The 16,055-nt window shown below is 34.8% G+C and overlaps 1 protein-coding gene across 5 annotated transcripts in view; it reads right to left on the bottom strand.

Moving 5' to 3' along the window:
- ZMYND11 (zinc finger, MYND-type containing 11) overlaps positions 1-16,055 on the bottom strand; it is a 137,102-nt gene that overhangs the window by 33,236 nt on the left and 87,811 nt on the right. Inside the window, exon 3 of one of the 5 annotated variants that reach the window (XM_006887664.1) lies at positions 2,851-3,012. The exons of the other annotated variants lie outside the window; for them this stretch is intronic. Within the exon in view, the coding sequence (XP_006887726.1) occupies positions 2,851-3,012 (162 nt within the window). The remainder of the gene's footprint in view (positions 1-2,850; positions 3,013-16,055) is intronic. 5 annotated transcript variants of the gene reach the window in all.

Raw genomic sequence — 16,055 nt, 5'->3', positions numbered from 1 at the left:
ACACTCAGTAAGAAAAGTATAAAACTCAACATTGCTCTTTTAATTTTTCCAAGATAAAATGCTAATAATATTGGCAGGCTACTTTACAGTAAAAAAATCTACTATATCTACAAAACAGGGACCTCTGGTGGCCTAATGGTAAGGAGTTACGACGCTGCCAATCCAAGTGGTTCAAATCCACCAAACAGCTGTTCTGTGGCTCTCTTCCCATGTAATTTCCAGTGTTGGAAAACACACTTGAAGGGTCAGCTTTTGACTCAGTCACGGCTTACAGCATGTAACAACATCTGTGAGACAAAAGCATAATTACAATCAAGTGTGTCTATAAAGCCAAAGTCTGATTATCTTTTTAGAAAGGCAAATATTATAATGAAATACTCAGAATTGTGAGTTGCTTGAGTTTAACACATAAATGAAATTATTTTAAAATGAGAAAAAATTATTGTCATTCGCCTCTTAAAAATTTACAGAAACACATGACATAAAGCTGCATGAACTGATTTAAATTGGTTAACATGATAGTTGGGTGATATTTTTCAATTGTGTATGAGATAATGGTTATATAAGAATGAAATAATTTGTGGTCAACACCACAAATATTTGAAAAAAGCCTTTTCTTATTAAAACATGATATACGTAGAACACATACAGCTCAGTGACACTGTTTATAGTTCTCATTAAAATATGATATACTTAGAACATGTACAACTCAGTGACTGGTTATTGTTCATATTTTGTGCAAACATCACCACTATCAGTTTCCAGAAGAAACTCAGTGCCAGAAAGGGGTTTATTTTAACTTTAAATTTTAGGTAATAATGGTTTGTGTCCATTTGCTATTTTTATCTTCAAAATGTCTTACTTTCCAGATTTTAATTAAATAAAGAACAGAGTTTCTCTGACATGGTACACTAAAGCGGTAGCATTTCATTCTAATAATCCATATTTAAATATGTTTAGTAACTGTCAAGTTAGATTTAAGAAACATTTCACTAAAAACCGTATAACTTCGTTTAAAAGAAATGTATTTTCTAAGTTCTCACATCAGCACTATTAAAATTCTTTTTGAATGTCAGCTGCTCTTACTGCTTGTTTTAGGAAAGGAATTGATAGTATTTCTTGAATATAACTATTACTTTAATAAAATAAACCTAATAAATAACTCTCATTTGATTTTGAAACCCTCAAGCTAAAACTCGCCATTCTCAATCCAGAAAATAAGCTTTTTGAGCCGCACAAAAAAGGAACCTTTAAAATTGGAATTAAAACCAATGTTTTGTAGTAACTCACAGCGCTATTTCAGTATTAATGTGAATGTATACATGAATAAGTATTTCACATATATATGAAAGAAAAAATAGAAGAATCCTTGGATAAACCAAGTTCTGCATTAGCTAGCATGCTTCTGTGGGCCAGTTTACGCTCTGCGGTCTAGACAGATAACTACCTAAATAAAAGAGCAGAGCAAACAAACTCAGAAAATGGAATCAGACATGCTAGTGAATCAAGAACTACATAGCTGATTTAAAGGTTTAATTCTTAATACAAGAAGTATAAAAATTCTATAATGAAGTTTGAAATATATATTTGTAATGAAGGAATATATAAATATATATATTTGCTTGTATATATAAAACTCAAATCCACAGAGGAATAACACATGAACATTAATGTAATGCCTTTGCTCAAAATGATGAATATTTACACCACTGATTACGCTAATTTCTTGCAGACCTCCTAAAATCTGAGGAGATCAACAACTTGAGATTGGATCCTAATATATTCTGACTTAGGAGTTTCATAATTTATGATGCATTTAGGCATCATTATAAGACAACTGCTCTTTTAAAAGTCTATTTTAGCTTTTGTTTATCCATTTAAATATGCATTGTAATGCCAGTGAGTATATTTAAACAGTACAAAACCATAGTTATTTAGGGGTGATTAGACTGCTTACTGTACGTGGCTCATGCTGGCAGGTAAGTTTTTGACTAAAATCAAAGAAGGGGTCAATTAAGGTGAAAAAACTTGCTAGAGTATATGAACATTTAAAAACTCAGCATTATAAAACATATTTACAAACTCAGCTCTTGAGTAATCACACACCACTCTTTAAACAGACATACCACATTCTACAACCAACAACCACAGCAAATATAATTTTTTAATGGGGGAAAATGAATTAAAATAATTATGTAAAGTACCTGTTGACCCACTCACTGATTAACTTTGTTTTAAAGAAAGTAAGTTAAATTCTTATATATACAATTGTTCCATTCCTCCACCCTCCACAAAAGCAAGAAAATAAACTAATTTATGACATGACAAAAAGGCAACATTGGATATAAACATGAATATAAAGTGGAAGATAAATATAGCTAACTGCCAACAATGTGCCTTTTGCTAACTGTATTTTCTAGTATGATAGTAGAAATATTAACATGTTTAACTATTATAAACTTATATAATATTTATACTATTATAAGTGTTTATAATAATATAAATTGTTTCCAGTATAATAGTATAAATATTATTGTTATTACTTGTTCTTGATTTACAAAGGGTATCCATTGAAGTAGTTACATAGTCAGAAGTAAGTACATAAGGGAAGAGAGTATATTTGTATGTGATTAAAACTTTCTAAAATCTATACAGATAGTATACTGAAATATATGATGTGTTCTGGGATATCCAGTATGAGTGCTCTGTTCATTACCATCATTTCAGTAGATAACCCCCACCCTCCAGCACTTTATTCATTAACCTGGCAAGACCACCTGGGATATCTTTGTGATGCTATTAATTAATTTCAACCCTCTAACCAGCACATGAAAGCTCATAGGTACTCACCCTGCAAACTGGGCACTGCCAGTGACTACTGCTGTCTCTAAGCCTGAACTCATCAGACAAACACTTGGAATGATACACACGAAAACACAGGTCACATATCAACACCTCTCCAGGCAAATGGCATTCAAAACAATACCAGTCATGATTTTCTGTTTCCCAGTCCTACAAAAAATACAAAATAATTTGGTATGACATTTTGTCAATATCTTTAATGACTAAGAACAAAATTGAAACTAAAGTCCATCAGATATTAGGCATTATATACAATTGTAACATTTATTGTGTTAAAACAAGTGGGTACAAAATATTTAGAAATTTAAGTTTAAATTTTCTCCTAAACAGTATTGATAATCAGAGATTTCTTATAGTGATTTGATAATAAAACCATTCAAAAATTAAATAGGTCCAAAGCGAACCCCAGTTCTAACTTTATGTTTAATGTTTGTACACCTTTGGATTAATTCTCTAATAAATTAAAGACCTCAGACCAGCTCAGAGCTTAGTGTTTCAAGGAGAATTTTTTTTGTTCTGCTTTGATTGTTTTTAATGTAACAAGTAATTATCATAGGATGGGGAAATAAAGAATAGCAACAAATGGTGATGCTCACTATTCACTATTCTTCTCATCCATGGTTTTGGATGTTTTATGGAAGATAATCACTAATCATAATGTCCTTGTTCTGATAAATTGCCAGATGTCTGTAGAATTTGGAGAAATAAATTGAAAATGTGAAACTAACATTTTAATTATACTCCCACTAGGGAGTATAATTATCATGGAAAGCAAAAAGAAAATGGATTTATTTTCTTATTGTGGCTATTCCTGGGGAAGGGGGAAAAAGAGCATGGAACATTTTTCTAAAAGACATGCCTGTACAACTAGCATCATTAGATGCAAGCAGCAATAAAGATATAATAAAGGGAAAAATCCAACCAACTCACTGCCATCAAGTCAATCCAGACTCACAGCAACCCCAAAGGACAGCGAAGAACTGCCTCCTGGAGCTTCCAAGGCTGAAAGATTCACAGAAACAGAGTCCAACATCTTGCTCTCACGGGGCAGCTAATGGATTTATACTGCCGGCCATCAGGTTAGCAAACAATGGCTTAACCGTGGGATGGCCAGAGCTTCTGGAAAACTTTTATATATTCCCTGAATTTGGAATTCATTCCTCATAAATATCACTCTTCACTTTCAATTGGAAAAGATACCTGCACGAAGAGTGATAGGTTGATTTTCAACTGTATTTTTTTTAAAACTGTATTTTATAGATATGTAGTCCAAGGAACAAGGGTAAAATCCAGTTAATAATTCTATACTTAGAATCCACCATTAATTTTTTAAAAAAATAATTACTGTCTACACTTCTTATAAGAGTGAGCAGCTTTGCTGCTTTCTTGACTAAAGTCAGTATACTTTCTAGGAACGGGCTTCTTTATACCATTCATTTAGTCAGCAGTGATATTTTTAAAAAAACTTCCAATGACTCAATCACTACTTGACAAGAATTCCAAGTGCCAATATCATCCACTCCTTTAAAGTCAAAGAAAATGAAAACATTCCACAATTCACATCTCTCAACTCATTTCCAAAATCAGGTGTGCATCATGTACAGAAAAAGTGAACCAGTGAATTCTCTACAATGATAAACTTTCTGGTTTGCTTATAATTAAGAAATTACTGGTCTTCAAAATTTTTGAAACAAACTAAAAAAAACCCCAATGTATAATCATTTTTAGTTATTTGCTGCAGATGTAAATACAGCTCACCATGGTGGAGTAATTTCAATTGGACGGCTTAACATGTTGCTGCAAATGACGGCAAAATGTGTTTCTAAGCACAGTCGTCAATTTAAAAGTGTGGGCAAGGTGTTAAAAATGTTAAGATACTGAATTTACGTAAGACCCTAATTTACATGTAATAGAAAGACAAAAAAACCCTACCTTAAAGTTTGACGTAGTGGCAACATATAGGCATGATATATGTATATGTGGTGCTTAGACTTATTAAAGTAACACTCATGGATGTATTCTATTTAGATGGTTTATATGTAACTTGGATTTTAGCTTTTAGCAGCTTCAGTTTTTGGATCAATGATCATTGATAAGTTAGATTTCAGTACAGATGATACATTAGCCTATTTTAATTATCAGAACACTTTGTAAATGTAAAACAAAGTATTTATTAATATCTTCCTCATATGAATTATTAATAATAGATAAACTGCCATCTTTCATCATTGAATTTTTATATCCCTTCTATAATTCATATTTAAGTAAAGGTCAAATGGTTGTTACTAAGTTAATGAAGAAAAGCAAGGGTGTATAAATGTAGTGCATAGCTCTAACCTCACATTCTCTCCTCCATTTTTCCATTCTTCCCCTTTCTCTTCTATCCATGAAATAAAAATGAAAATGGAACCTTCTTCTAGGGGTGCTTCATTCTAGACCCAGATTTACATAGCATTGCAGAGATTAAATGAAGTAAAAGTAGTGATATCTTTGTGGATGGCATGCAAGTAACTCTAGTTTCTGATTCTTGTGGACTAGAAAATGTGTCGACATTGTTCGTTCTTTTAATCATGGCTACAAACCCACTGCCATAAAGTTTATTCCAGCTCATAGTGACCAGGGAGGACAAAGCAAACTGCTCCACAGGGTTTCAAGGCTCTAATTTTACAGGAGCAGACTGCCACATCATCTTCCCCAATGAGAAACTGGTGGGTGTGAGCCCCTGAGCTATTCACAGTACAATCTATAAAACATGCAAAAGTCAATTCAAATGTTACCAGATTCTGAAGCCAAGAAATATTTTTCTGAGGCATAAATAATATATACAGAGTTTATTATGGGCAGGGTTGCCTACAATGAGTCTTTTAGTAAATGGAATATATTTATATAGTGCTTTTAGACTAATACTGAATATAGTATGTGCCAGCAACTAAGTTTGCAATCTCACTGGATTCCACCAGATGTCATCACTGTCTATAAAACCTGGGTAAAAGCAAACTAAGTGAAATGTCATTTCCAATACACGAAGCTTTAAAAGGCAAACTGATTAGCACAAAATTTAAAGCTAGAAGCAATATAAAGATAGTATGGCTTTAACAAACAGTTCTAGCAAGAGTTAACTAAGCTAGTCTAAAGTAAGACAGAAATATAATTTTTTTTAAAAAAGGTAGAATTAAAGAATTAAAGAACGTAGTGCAAAATTAGTTCACCTTGTTTGGGGTTCCTGTCCTGGAGAAAGGCTGCATACTGTAGGCCTTTCAAAATAAAAACAAAATAATCTTGGTCTCTCTACTATAACTTTCTCAATATCAGGTAATACACAGAGCTAAAGGGATTTCATACAAGGTCAAACTAGTCATTATCTGCTATACAACTTACATTATTTTGTTGATGATACCAAAATCTTTTAATGTGCTAATCGTTAATAAAAAGACAGTAGCATGTATATTCAAGAGTTGATACTAGTTTAAGAGGAAACTTTTCACACTACATGAAAGCTACAAATGGATATTAAATAAAACCTCCTTCACGGTGCCATGAATCCTCGGAAGATACAAATAAACTTAGTGACATTATAAATTTGGCACAAAATCTATGTCTTATTGATCGGAAATTGGTTCAAACTGGATTAAAATCAAGTTGGGAATGAAGAATATGAAAGTAGCAAATGCAGGACGACACCACAAGTATAAATATATACAGACCATAATGGAGAGCCAAAGAGAAAAGAAGTGACCACCTAGCAAAAATATATCATTCTGTAATTCATCATGATCATTTGATTAAAATTATCAACTAGACTGGCTGAAATTCCAGCTCTGGCATTTATTAGCTTTATAAATGCTTAGTTTTTCGGTCATTTTTAACTCTAAAATGTGTGAAATTATAGTACCTAGTTGGTAGGGCTTTGTTAGGATCGAACGAGTTAATATGTATACACTCATTCATTGCGGTTGACTTGGGTCTGACTTCTACCAACTCTCCATCAGGTTTCTGAGGCTCCCACCCATATTTAGGGAGGAGACTGCCCATCTTTCTTCTGTGAAGCGAATGGTGGATTTGAACTGCCAACCTTTTTTTGTTAACAGCCCAGTGCAGTATGTACTACAGCCACCAGGGCTCTATATTTTATACTGGTTTACATACGAAGTTCATATACATTGTTTTCACACTAGATCTTTTTAATAGGTAAATACTACTTAGAAATGTGTGGGACACAGTGTAGGAAGTCAGTCTTAGCTTTCTTCAGTATGTTCTATTTGCTAGAATGTACAAAACAGGGACTGACCAAAGCATATACATTCTTTTCCTGGCAATTAAAAATTCCTTATCTCCTTTAACTCATTAACTTTTCTATAAGTTAGATGATGTAAGAAATATTAACTTATTTAGACATAAAAGAAAAACATCACCGGAATGGTTAATATACGTGTAGGAGATGAAGTACTAAACTCTTTCAAGTTATATTTCATTTGGATCAGTAACTAAAGAGAGATTTTAATTTTTAAAATACTTTGCTTATTAAATAATTTTACTTATTGAACGGATAAATATTATACTACCAAACACGACTGCTCCTTGGAGGCAAGGATTCTGAAATTTCATCTGACATACTTTGGGCATGCTGCCAGGAGAGACCAGTCCTTGGAGACATTATGCATGGGAGCATGGAGAGACAGTGAAGGAGGGGAAGACCCTTAATGAAATGGATTGACTCAGTGATGGGAGTAGTGGGGGTGGGTGTGTTGAAGACAGTAAGGTTGACTCAGGATAGAGCAGAGTTCAGAGCTGTTGTACACTGGGTTGCTACGAATTGCAAGCAACTTGATGGCAACAGAACAATGGCAACCAAATATATATGTGTAATACGGTATTTTAGGGACCTTTGCAAATTATTGAGGAGTAGTGGTAACAGTTTGAGGACTAAAGTGTGTCTGATTCAGACCATAGTCTTTCCCCCCACTTGCTATGCATCTGAGAGCTGGACAATGAATAGGGCTCATTTGAGCTGTAGTGCTGGAGAAGAGCACTGAACATCCCATGGACAGCCAAGAGAATGAATAGGTACATCTTAGAGAGGGTGCAGCCAGCATGCCCCTTGGAGGCAAGAATGATGAGGTTTCACTTCACATACTTTGGACATAATTGCTTGGAGGTACTATTCCTTGGAGAGGGACATGATGTTGGGAAGGGTGGAAGGTTGGCAGAGAAGAGGAAGACAGACCCTCAACCAGGTGGACTGACAAGGGGACTGCTGCAATGGCCTCTTGTGTGTCAGGAAGTGTGAAGATGGTGCAGGACAGGACTAGGTTCTGATCTTTTGTTATAGGGTTGCTCTAAGTTGTACTCAACTTGATGGTACCTAACAACACCACCACAATTTAGAATTCTCTGTAATAGCTGGTTTTGTTTCAGTTAAAAAAATTCCATTAGTCAAGAGGTAAAAATTCAATGATGAAATATATTCAGTAAATTAAAATAATAATTTAAAAATAAAAATATTATTACATTGTTCAGTAAAAGAAAATGTACATAAGAGGAAAGAAGAAAGATGTCCTTCTGCCTCCCTCCCTTACACACACACACCCCCCACACCCCAAAAGCTCAAGTAGAGCAGGGAGGTATGACTCAATGATAAAAAATTTCTTCATGAAAACAAGAATAATTTCAGTGCAGAGTTTATATATTATAATTTAAATACAAAGAGAACAAAAATATAATTGGCTCCTAATAAATTAATAATCATTGATAAATAATAATTTAGACAATATGTGAGAATTGCAATTGTAGTAAAAAACTGTATTATTAAAAACATTCTTTACCATAGGCAATCTCCTCCCATGTGATTTACGGCCTCTGTAAACTCACTGATGGATCAGCTATGAGTCAGTTCTGACTCAATGGTGCACAACAACAACAACAACAACAAGTTATACTGATAAAGAAGTCGAGAGAGTGAAGCTCAGTTTAAGTTTGAGCAGGACTTTTTTAGTCATTTTCTCAAAAACAAAGCAAGGGAGTCACTTCTTGTTCTACAGTTGCTTATGAAATTCCAAACAATGAGGTCTTATCTTTCAGTTCTACCACTTATCTAAATGACATTAATCACATTTCAAGAAATATGTAAATTAAAACTTCTTTTCAATTGAATGCTTTAGGTTGGAAGAAACAAATGATGACACTCTTAAGATTTATGCCCATTTGCTAGGAGTTGTAATCAAATTGCTAGCACACAACAACAGCAATACTTCTCAATAACAATAGATAAGCACTTGGCTATTAATAAAAGGCTTACTTTTTGAACCTGCTTATTAGTCCATGGATAAAAAGACACCTAGTGACCTCCTCCAATAAAATCTGCAGCTTAGAAAAACCCTATGGAGTAGTTCTACTCTGCCACTTAGGGTAACTATAAGCAGAAATAAACTTAGCAATAACTTGACAATAGCAATAGCCTTCAACAAGAATGTTAATCATCATAAAAAACTCCCACAAATTATGTATTTTCATTAATCATACCTTTTTTTTAAAGCTGTGAAAAACCTTAAAGCAAAAAAAAAAAAAATGGAGTTAATGTTACTTTTTAATTTAAAAAGATACCTCTTAGGTCGACTTTAAAATAAGATAAGATTTAAGAACATCACTCACTCAACTCATTTTCACCAAGTCAGGCTGGACTCATAGCTGAGCCTCCAGTGAGTTTTTCAGAAGATGTAAATCACGCAGGAGATTGCCCATCCTTCTCCCACAGAGCAGATGGTGGATTAGAAGCATGTCCCTTTGGGTTGGCAGTGCAATTCTTTACCTACTAGGCCACTACTGCAAACTGCTATATGTTACAAGAAAGTACTTAAAGCAGGACATAACAGCCAAGAGTTAAGTGTATGTTTGCAGTTACTAGAATCATAATAAAACAGAAAGATCCCAATGGAAAGTGTAAGCCCCATTTTCTATCTTTATTTCTAACATTACCTTGTTGTTGTTTTGTGTCATCGAACTGTCTGAGACTCATAGCAACCCTATGTACAAGAGTCCTAAACTTTGCTCTATCCTGTGCTAATCTATTATTGTCTCTGACCTATTCCCATTCCCCCAGTCACTGAATCAAATCATCTCATCGAGGGCCACTATGAAGGGAGGGGGGGGGAGGAAAGAGCCCAGGACTATATTTGACAGAAAAATAAAGGGAAAAATAGTTTTAGAGATGTTCATTTTTTAAAAAAATTTTTTATCATTATTTTATTATTTTGTGTGTGTGCGTACCATCAAATCGGATCTGACTGGTACAGGAGGAGACTGTCCCTCCTTTCCCGGCAGAGCATCTGGTGGATTTGAACTGTGAGCCTCTGGGATTGCAGTGCAGCTTCTTGCCACTAGGCCACCAGAACTCCCCTAGAGATGTTAATTTTAAGTCATCCTAAATACTAATGCAGCCTTCAGTATGGACTGAGGCTCAGTGTCAAGAAGACAAAGATTATCACCACTGGACCAATTTGCAGCATCAGAATGGATGGCAAAGAGATTGAGATTGTTCACAGTTTCAGTTTGCTCGGCTCCACGGTCAACACTCTTGGCACCAGCAGCCAGGAAATAAAAAAACGTATTGCAATGGGAAAGTTTGCTGTTAGGGACCTTTCTAAAGTACTCAAGAGCAACAGCGTGTCTCTGGAGACTAAGGTGCATCTGATACAGGCCATGGTCTTTGCAATCACTTGTTATGTATCAGAGTTGGACAATGACTGGGAAGGACAAAAGGAGAATTGATGCCTTTGAGCTGTGGTGCTGGAGAAGAGTATTGAATGTATGCTGGACTGCCAAGAAAACAAACAGATTCATCCTAGAGAGGGTTAAACCAGGGTGTTCCTTGGAGGCAAGGGTTCTGAGGCTTCATCTGACATACTCTGGACATGTTGTAAGGAGGGACAGGTCCTTGGAGAGGGACATCATGCTTGGGAGGGTGGAGGGACAGGCCAGGAAGTGAAGACCCTCTATGAGGTGGATTGATTCAGTGACTGGGGTAATCGGGATGGGTGTGTCAGAGGCAGTGTGATTGGCACAGGACAAAGGAGAGTTTGGGGCTGTTGTACATAGGGTCACTATGAGTCGCAAGCAACTCGACGGCACATAACAACAACAACAAGTATTAATGATCTACCACCCTGAATAAAGATGGGCAAAAAAAGGACCTTTTATAATCTTTGGAGGGTCGAATGTGAGTTAATTTTTACTCGAAAGTATTTAACAACAGCAGATAACTAATAACAAAATTATTTAATGTCCTATCTTCTAATGCAATAGGTATAGGGGTATAGCTTTGTGCTGAGACTATAAATAAAGTTGAAAGTTCACCAAATAGATAATATTAACTGCCTCAATTTCAAAATTATGCTTTTTTTTGCCACCAATTAATAATTCAAGATTATCTCCCATAATATAAAATGTATTCCTGGGCTAAAAGAAACTCTTTAAAATTCTTTTAAAAGAGTAATCACCTTCTCTAGTGAGCACCTTATGGGTAAAGAGTTTCATTTACAAGTTCGAGGACATGTATGCTTATCACAAAGAAGGTACTAAATGCTACATTTAAATCCAATAAGTGGTAAAATTCTCCCTAAGAAATATACTTCTCAAATTGTAGAAGTAAAATTTTATGAGAAATACAGATAATTACATAATTACATCAAAAGCCCAAGAGAATATGTAGCATTTCTTTAAGAAAAAAGAATAAAAAATTGCCTTGATATAAAAAAATGTTAGCTAAAAATTGCAGCATGTGCTTTGGTCTATTATTTTAATTCAAAACATGAAACTGTTTCCTATTCACCTTTAACAGAATTAACTGGTTCAAATAATTTCATGTCAATATAGAAGTTAAGAAGTCTATACAAAATGTGTTAAGAGTGTTTTCCAAAGTCACTGAACTTGTAACTTTAAAAACCAACTGGCTAAACGTCTTATTATTTATTGACTAATATCTCAGCAAACCATTTTAAATGTGATTAACTACATTTGAAAATAATTTTTCCATTTTGGGGATAAGGACATATTTCAAAGTATGGAACGATTTTAAACATACAAAGTTCAGCAACTGCCTGATAATACCAAGGTTTCGTAAAATGCATCGTGATACAAAGGGTAGTAGAAAGCAACATTTCAAAATGTCTAGAAAGAATTCTAATCTAACAGTATAACCTATATATTAGGAAGCATTATTATCTTTCACTTATAAAATATAAGCTTCTATTGGTAGAATATATTATTATTGCCATTAGTTTAATTACACAATTGATCGATTTAAAAAACGTTAAAGGTATGCCTTTTTTTCTACTTTAAGAAGCTTTGAAAAATGAGCACTGAAAACACTGTAGCATAGGTAGAGCAAACATACAACACAAACACTTTGGCTTTTTTAACACTCAATCAATATCTTGACTGACATAAAACTATATTCTTGTCTGTTCATTTTTTAAATATAGTTTTGGAAATGCAACTAAGTTGAGCCTAGTCTTTTTACCAATACTACCTCAGACGATATAAGCTATGGTATTTAAGAAGAGAAATAAAAAAAACTGTCCCCATTTCTGAAACCCAGCTAATATTTTAGAAACTACAGAGGGGGAAAAAGAACTTTACTACCTATTTTTAAATTATAGAGTTACCTGGCTAAAAATTATTTGCAACTTTGTCTTAGAGGTTTAAAGCAAATAGCCAAAAATCTCTACTGTGCCTTTCCTTTTTGAGGGCATGACTTTTTTCTCTCTTGATACTGATTTGGAAAGTAAACAATATAGAACATAAACCTTTCCATTGAATAACTATCTTTTTTAGAAGCATCAAAGTGATTCCGACTATACATAGTGTAGTGAAGCCATAAAGAACAGAGACCTGCACTCAAAGGGTGGCATGCAGGCCTGTCAGAGCTGACTGCATTTGTGCAAAGTAAGGAAGCTACCGCTGCCATAAGATGTTCTTTGCAGATTTTTTTTTTTCAGCATAAAATGTTGCCTTTATGTTAGGAAACTGTTGAGCAAGTATACAAGCTAACAATGTCTCTGATGTAAACGATATAACCCTGGTGGCTCAGTGTTTGAATGCTTGGGTACTAATCAAAAGGTCAGTAGCTCAAAATCACCCAGCGGTTCTGTAGGTCAGATGTGGTAAACTTGTGTAAAAAGGACAGCCAAGACAGCCCTGTGGAGTAGTTCTACTTTGTCACATGAAGTTCCTCTCAGTGAAAATGGGCACAACAGCACACAACAACATGATGAGATTGACACTTTCTAAGCTGTGTACTTCACACTTGGCACCATCACCTGCCCAGACCGTGGAATTAATACAAATACCATGAAGCTGACTAGATGTAGAATTGTACATATAGCATATGTTTAATTCTGCCTAGAATATTATTGGGGTATAAAAATGACAGTCCATAAACTGTCTTTGAATACCATGTGGCAAGTAGTCATAGTAATGAGATAAACATACGATTTTATAACTATAAATAGAGATCCAGTGTCTTAAAGGAAAACTTCTTTACAACCCTTATATTTGCACATCAAGGTTGGGAAAAAACCTGATGAAAAGTTTTGCTTGTATATTTAGTAAAGACATTTGTGTGCTTTGTTACATGATACAGTTGACTTCTGAACAACAACATGGGTTTAAGTTGTGTGGGCACACTTATATGGAGATGGAAACAAACGAAAAGCCAGAACACCAAGTGGCACTAAATCATCTCTGCATAAGCAGTTTGTCTCTACCATAAGTTGCATATTCCAGTTAAACATAACCGCATATTTTTATCATGTTTAATGCAGTACTGTCAACTTTGAATAACACCATAGGACCCATATGAAGTACCACTAGTGATGCTGGAAAAACTATTAAGAAGCAGAGAAAAGTCATGATACTAAATTAAAAAGTTAAATTGCTTCATATATACAGATTGAAGTCTGCAACTCCAGTAGCCCACCATTTCAAAATAAAAGATTGCCGCATCAGGACCATGATTTAAAAAGGGCAAGAAATTCTTAAAGTTATCACTGCAATTATAAAACCTTACACATGGTGTCATATGAAAATTGCAGCTTTTATAGGGAATAGAATATAAAACATTTACCACAAAAAATGTATATTAAATGCATTTTTATACATTTTGGTGCTATAGGAAGCAGGAAAGATTTCATGAGGGCTTAAAGAGAAGGGGTGATAATAGATCAATACAAATTAATTTTACAAAATACAATGTATATGAATAAATATTTTTTAAAAATATTATTTATTTTATCCATTGTTGCACATTTTCTTCCTCTCTCCTTCCTTCAACCCACCCCCAATGTACCCCTTGTTCCACATTGTTGTTATACATATAATGCCTAATTATATATTCCTTTTGGACAGTTCTTCCCCTCATCTGTTCTAACACAGTGTTTATTACCTATCCACTCTTTTCCCATTTATGAATGATTATTTAAAGCACATGTATATGAATGATAGTAAGGAAAGAGAGTTTTTAAAAGATGATAGAAAGAATACACTGAGTCACTGTAACAAAAAGAATGACAGACTCGGAACTATTTTAGGAAGTAACATATGATCAGGAACCAATGGTGATGAAGGGAAAAGGTCAAGCTGCACTGAAGGTATTAGGGGGGGAAAAGGCCCTAGGGATTGATAGGATACCAATTAACATGCTTCAACAAAAAGACTCAGCCTTAGAAGTGCTCATCAAGCTATGCCAGGAAATCTGGATGACAGCTACCTGGCAAGTTGATTGGAAGATCAGGTCAAGTATTTGTTTTCAGTCCCCAAAAAGGTGATCCAACAAAATGTGGAAATTATCAAGTAATATCATATGCAAGTAAAAGCTTGCTGAAGATATTAAAAAATGGCTAGAAGAATACAGCTACAGAAATTCAAGCTGGATTTACAAGAAGCTGTGACACAAAGGATATCAGTGCTGTTGATGTTGGCTGAAAGCAGAGAATATCAGAAGGATGCCTTTCTGTGTTTTATTGACTGTGCAAAGCACAACTAATTATGGTTGACATTGAGAAGAATGGTATTCCAGAACACTTAACTGTGCTCATGAAAAACCTATACCTAGACCAGGAATCTGTTGTCTGAACAGAGCAAGGAAATACAGCATGGTTTAACATCAGGCAAGGTGTGTATCAGGGCTGTACCATTTTTCCACATGTATTCAATCTATATGCAGAGTAAATTATTTGAGAAGCTAGACTATATGAAGAAAAATGTGGCATCAGGATTGGAGGAAGACTCACCAACTGCATTATGCAGATGACCCAACCTTGCTTGCTGAAAGTGAAGAGAACTTAAAATACTTGGAGCAGAGGATCAAAGACTACATCCTTCAATAAAGGCTACATCTTAACATTAAAAAAACAAAAATCTTTATCACCAGGCCAATATGCAACATCATGACAGATGGAAACGAGATAGAAATTGTCAGTGACTTCATCTTGGATGGATCTACACAGTCTACATCCTTGGTACCAGCAGTCAGAAAATCAAAAGATGTACTGCATTGGGAAAGTCCTCTTACCAGGTACATTTCAAAGTGCTCAAGAGCAGAGATGCCAGTTTGAAGGCTACAGTGTATTTCATACAAACCATAATCTTTTCAGTCCCTTGCTATTCTACTGAAGGATGGACAAAGAATAAGGATGAAAAGAAAATAATTGGTATCTCTGCGTTGTGGTGTTGGAGAAGAGTGCTGAATATCCCAATATCTCATGGACTGCTAAAAATACAAACAAGTATGTCTTGAAAAAGGGGTGTAGTTATGGTGTTTCTCGGAGGCAAGGCTAATGAAACCTTACCTCACACACCCTGGGCATTTGTAAGGAGGAGCCAGTTCTTGGAAAATGACATGCTTGGAAACATGGAGGGTTAATGAAGTGGAGGGAAGACCCTCAATGACACAGACTGACACAATGACTGTAACAGTGGGCTCAAGTGTGGAGAGATGAAGATGGCACAGGATGGGGCTGGGTTCAGCTCCAATGTTTCATAGAGTTACTAACTAGATGGCACTTAACAACAATGACATACTCTACACTCCAAAATATGTGTTACTCTTTTGCAGATATTTTTCCAATTTTGCCAACACCATTTGTTAAAAAGGCTGTCGTTTCCCCACTTCACTGATTTCATCTCCTTGTCAAAGATCA

The sequence above is a fragment of the Elephantulus edwardii genome, unplaced genomic scaffold, assembly GCF_000299155.1.
Source record: "Elephantulus edwardii isolate Elephantulus edwardi_28Jun2011 unplaced genomic scaffold, EleEdw1.0 scaffold00060, whole genome shotgun sequence".
Classification (NCBI taxonomy): Eukaryota; Metazoa; Chordata; class Mammalia; order Macroscelidea; family Macroscelididae; genus Elephantulus; species Elephantulus edwardii.
Note: the sequence above shows the minus strand (reverse complement) of the source record. Positions and strands in the feature narration are given on the sequence as shown.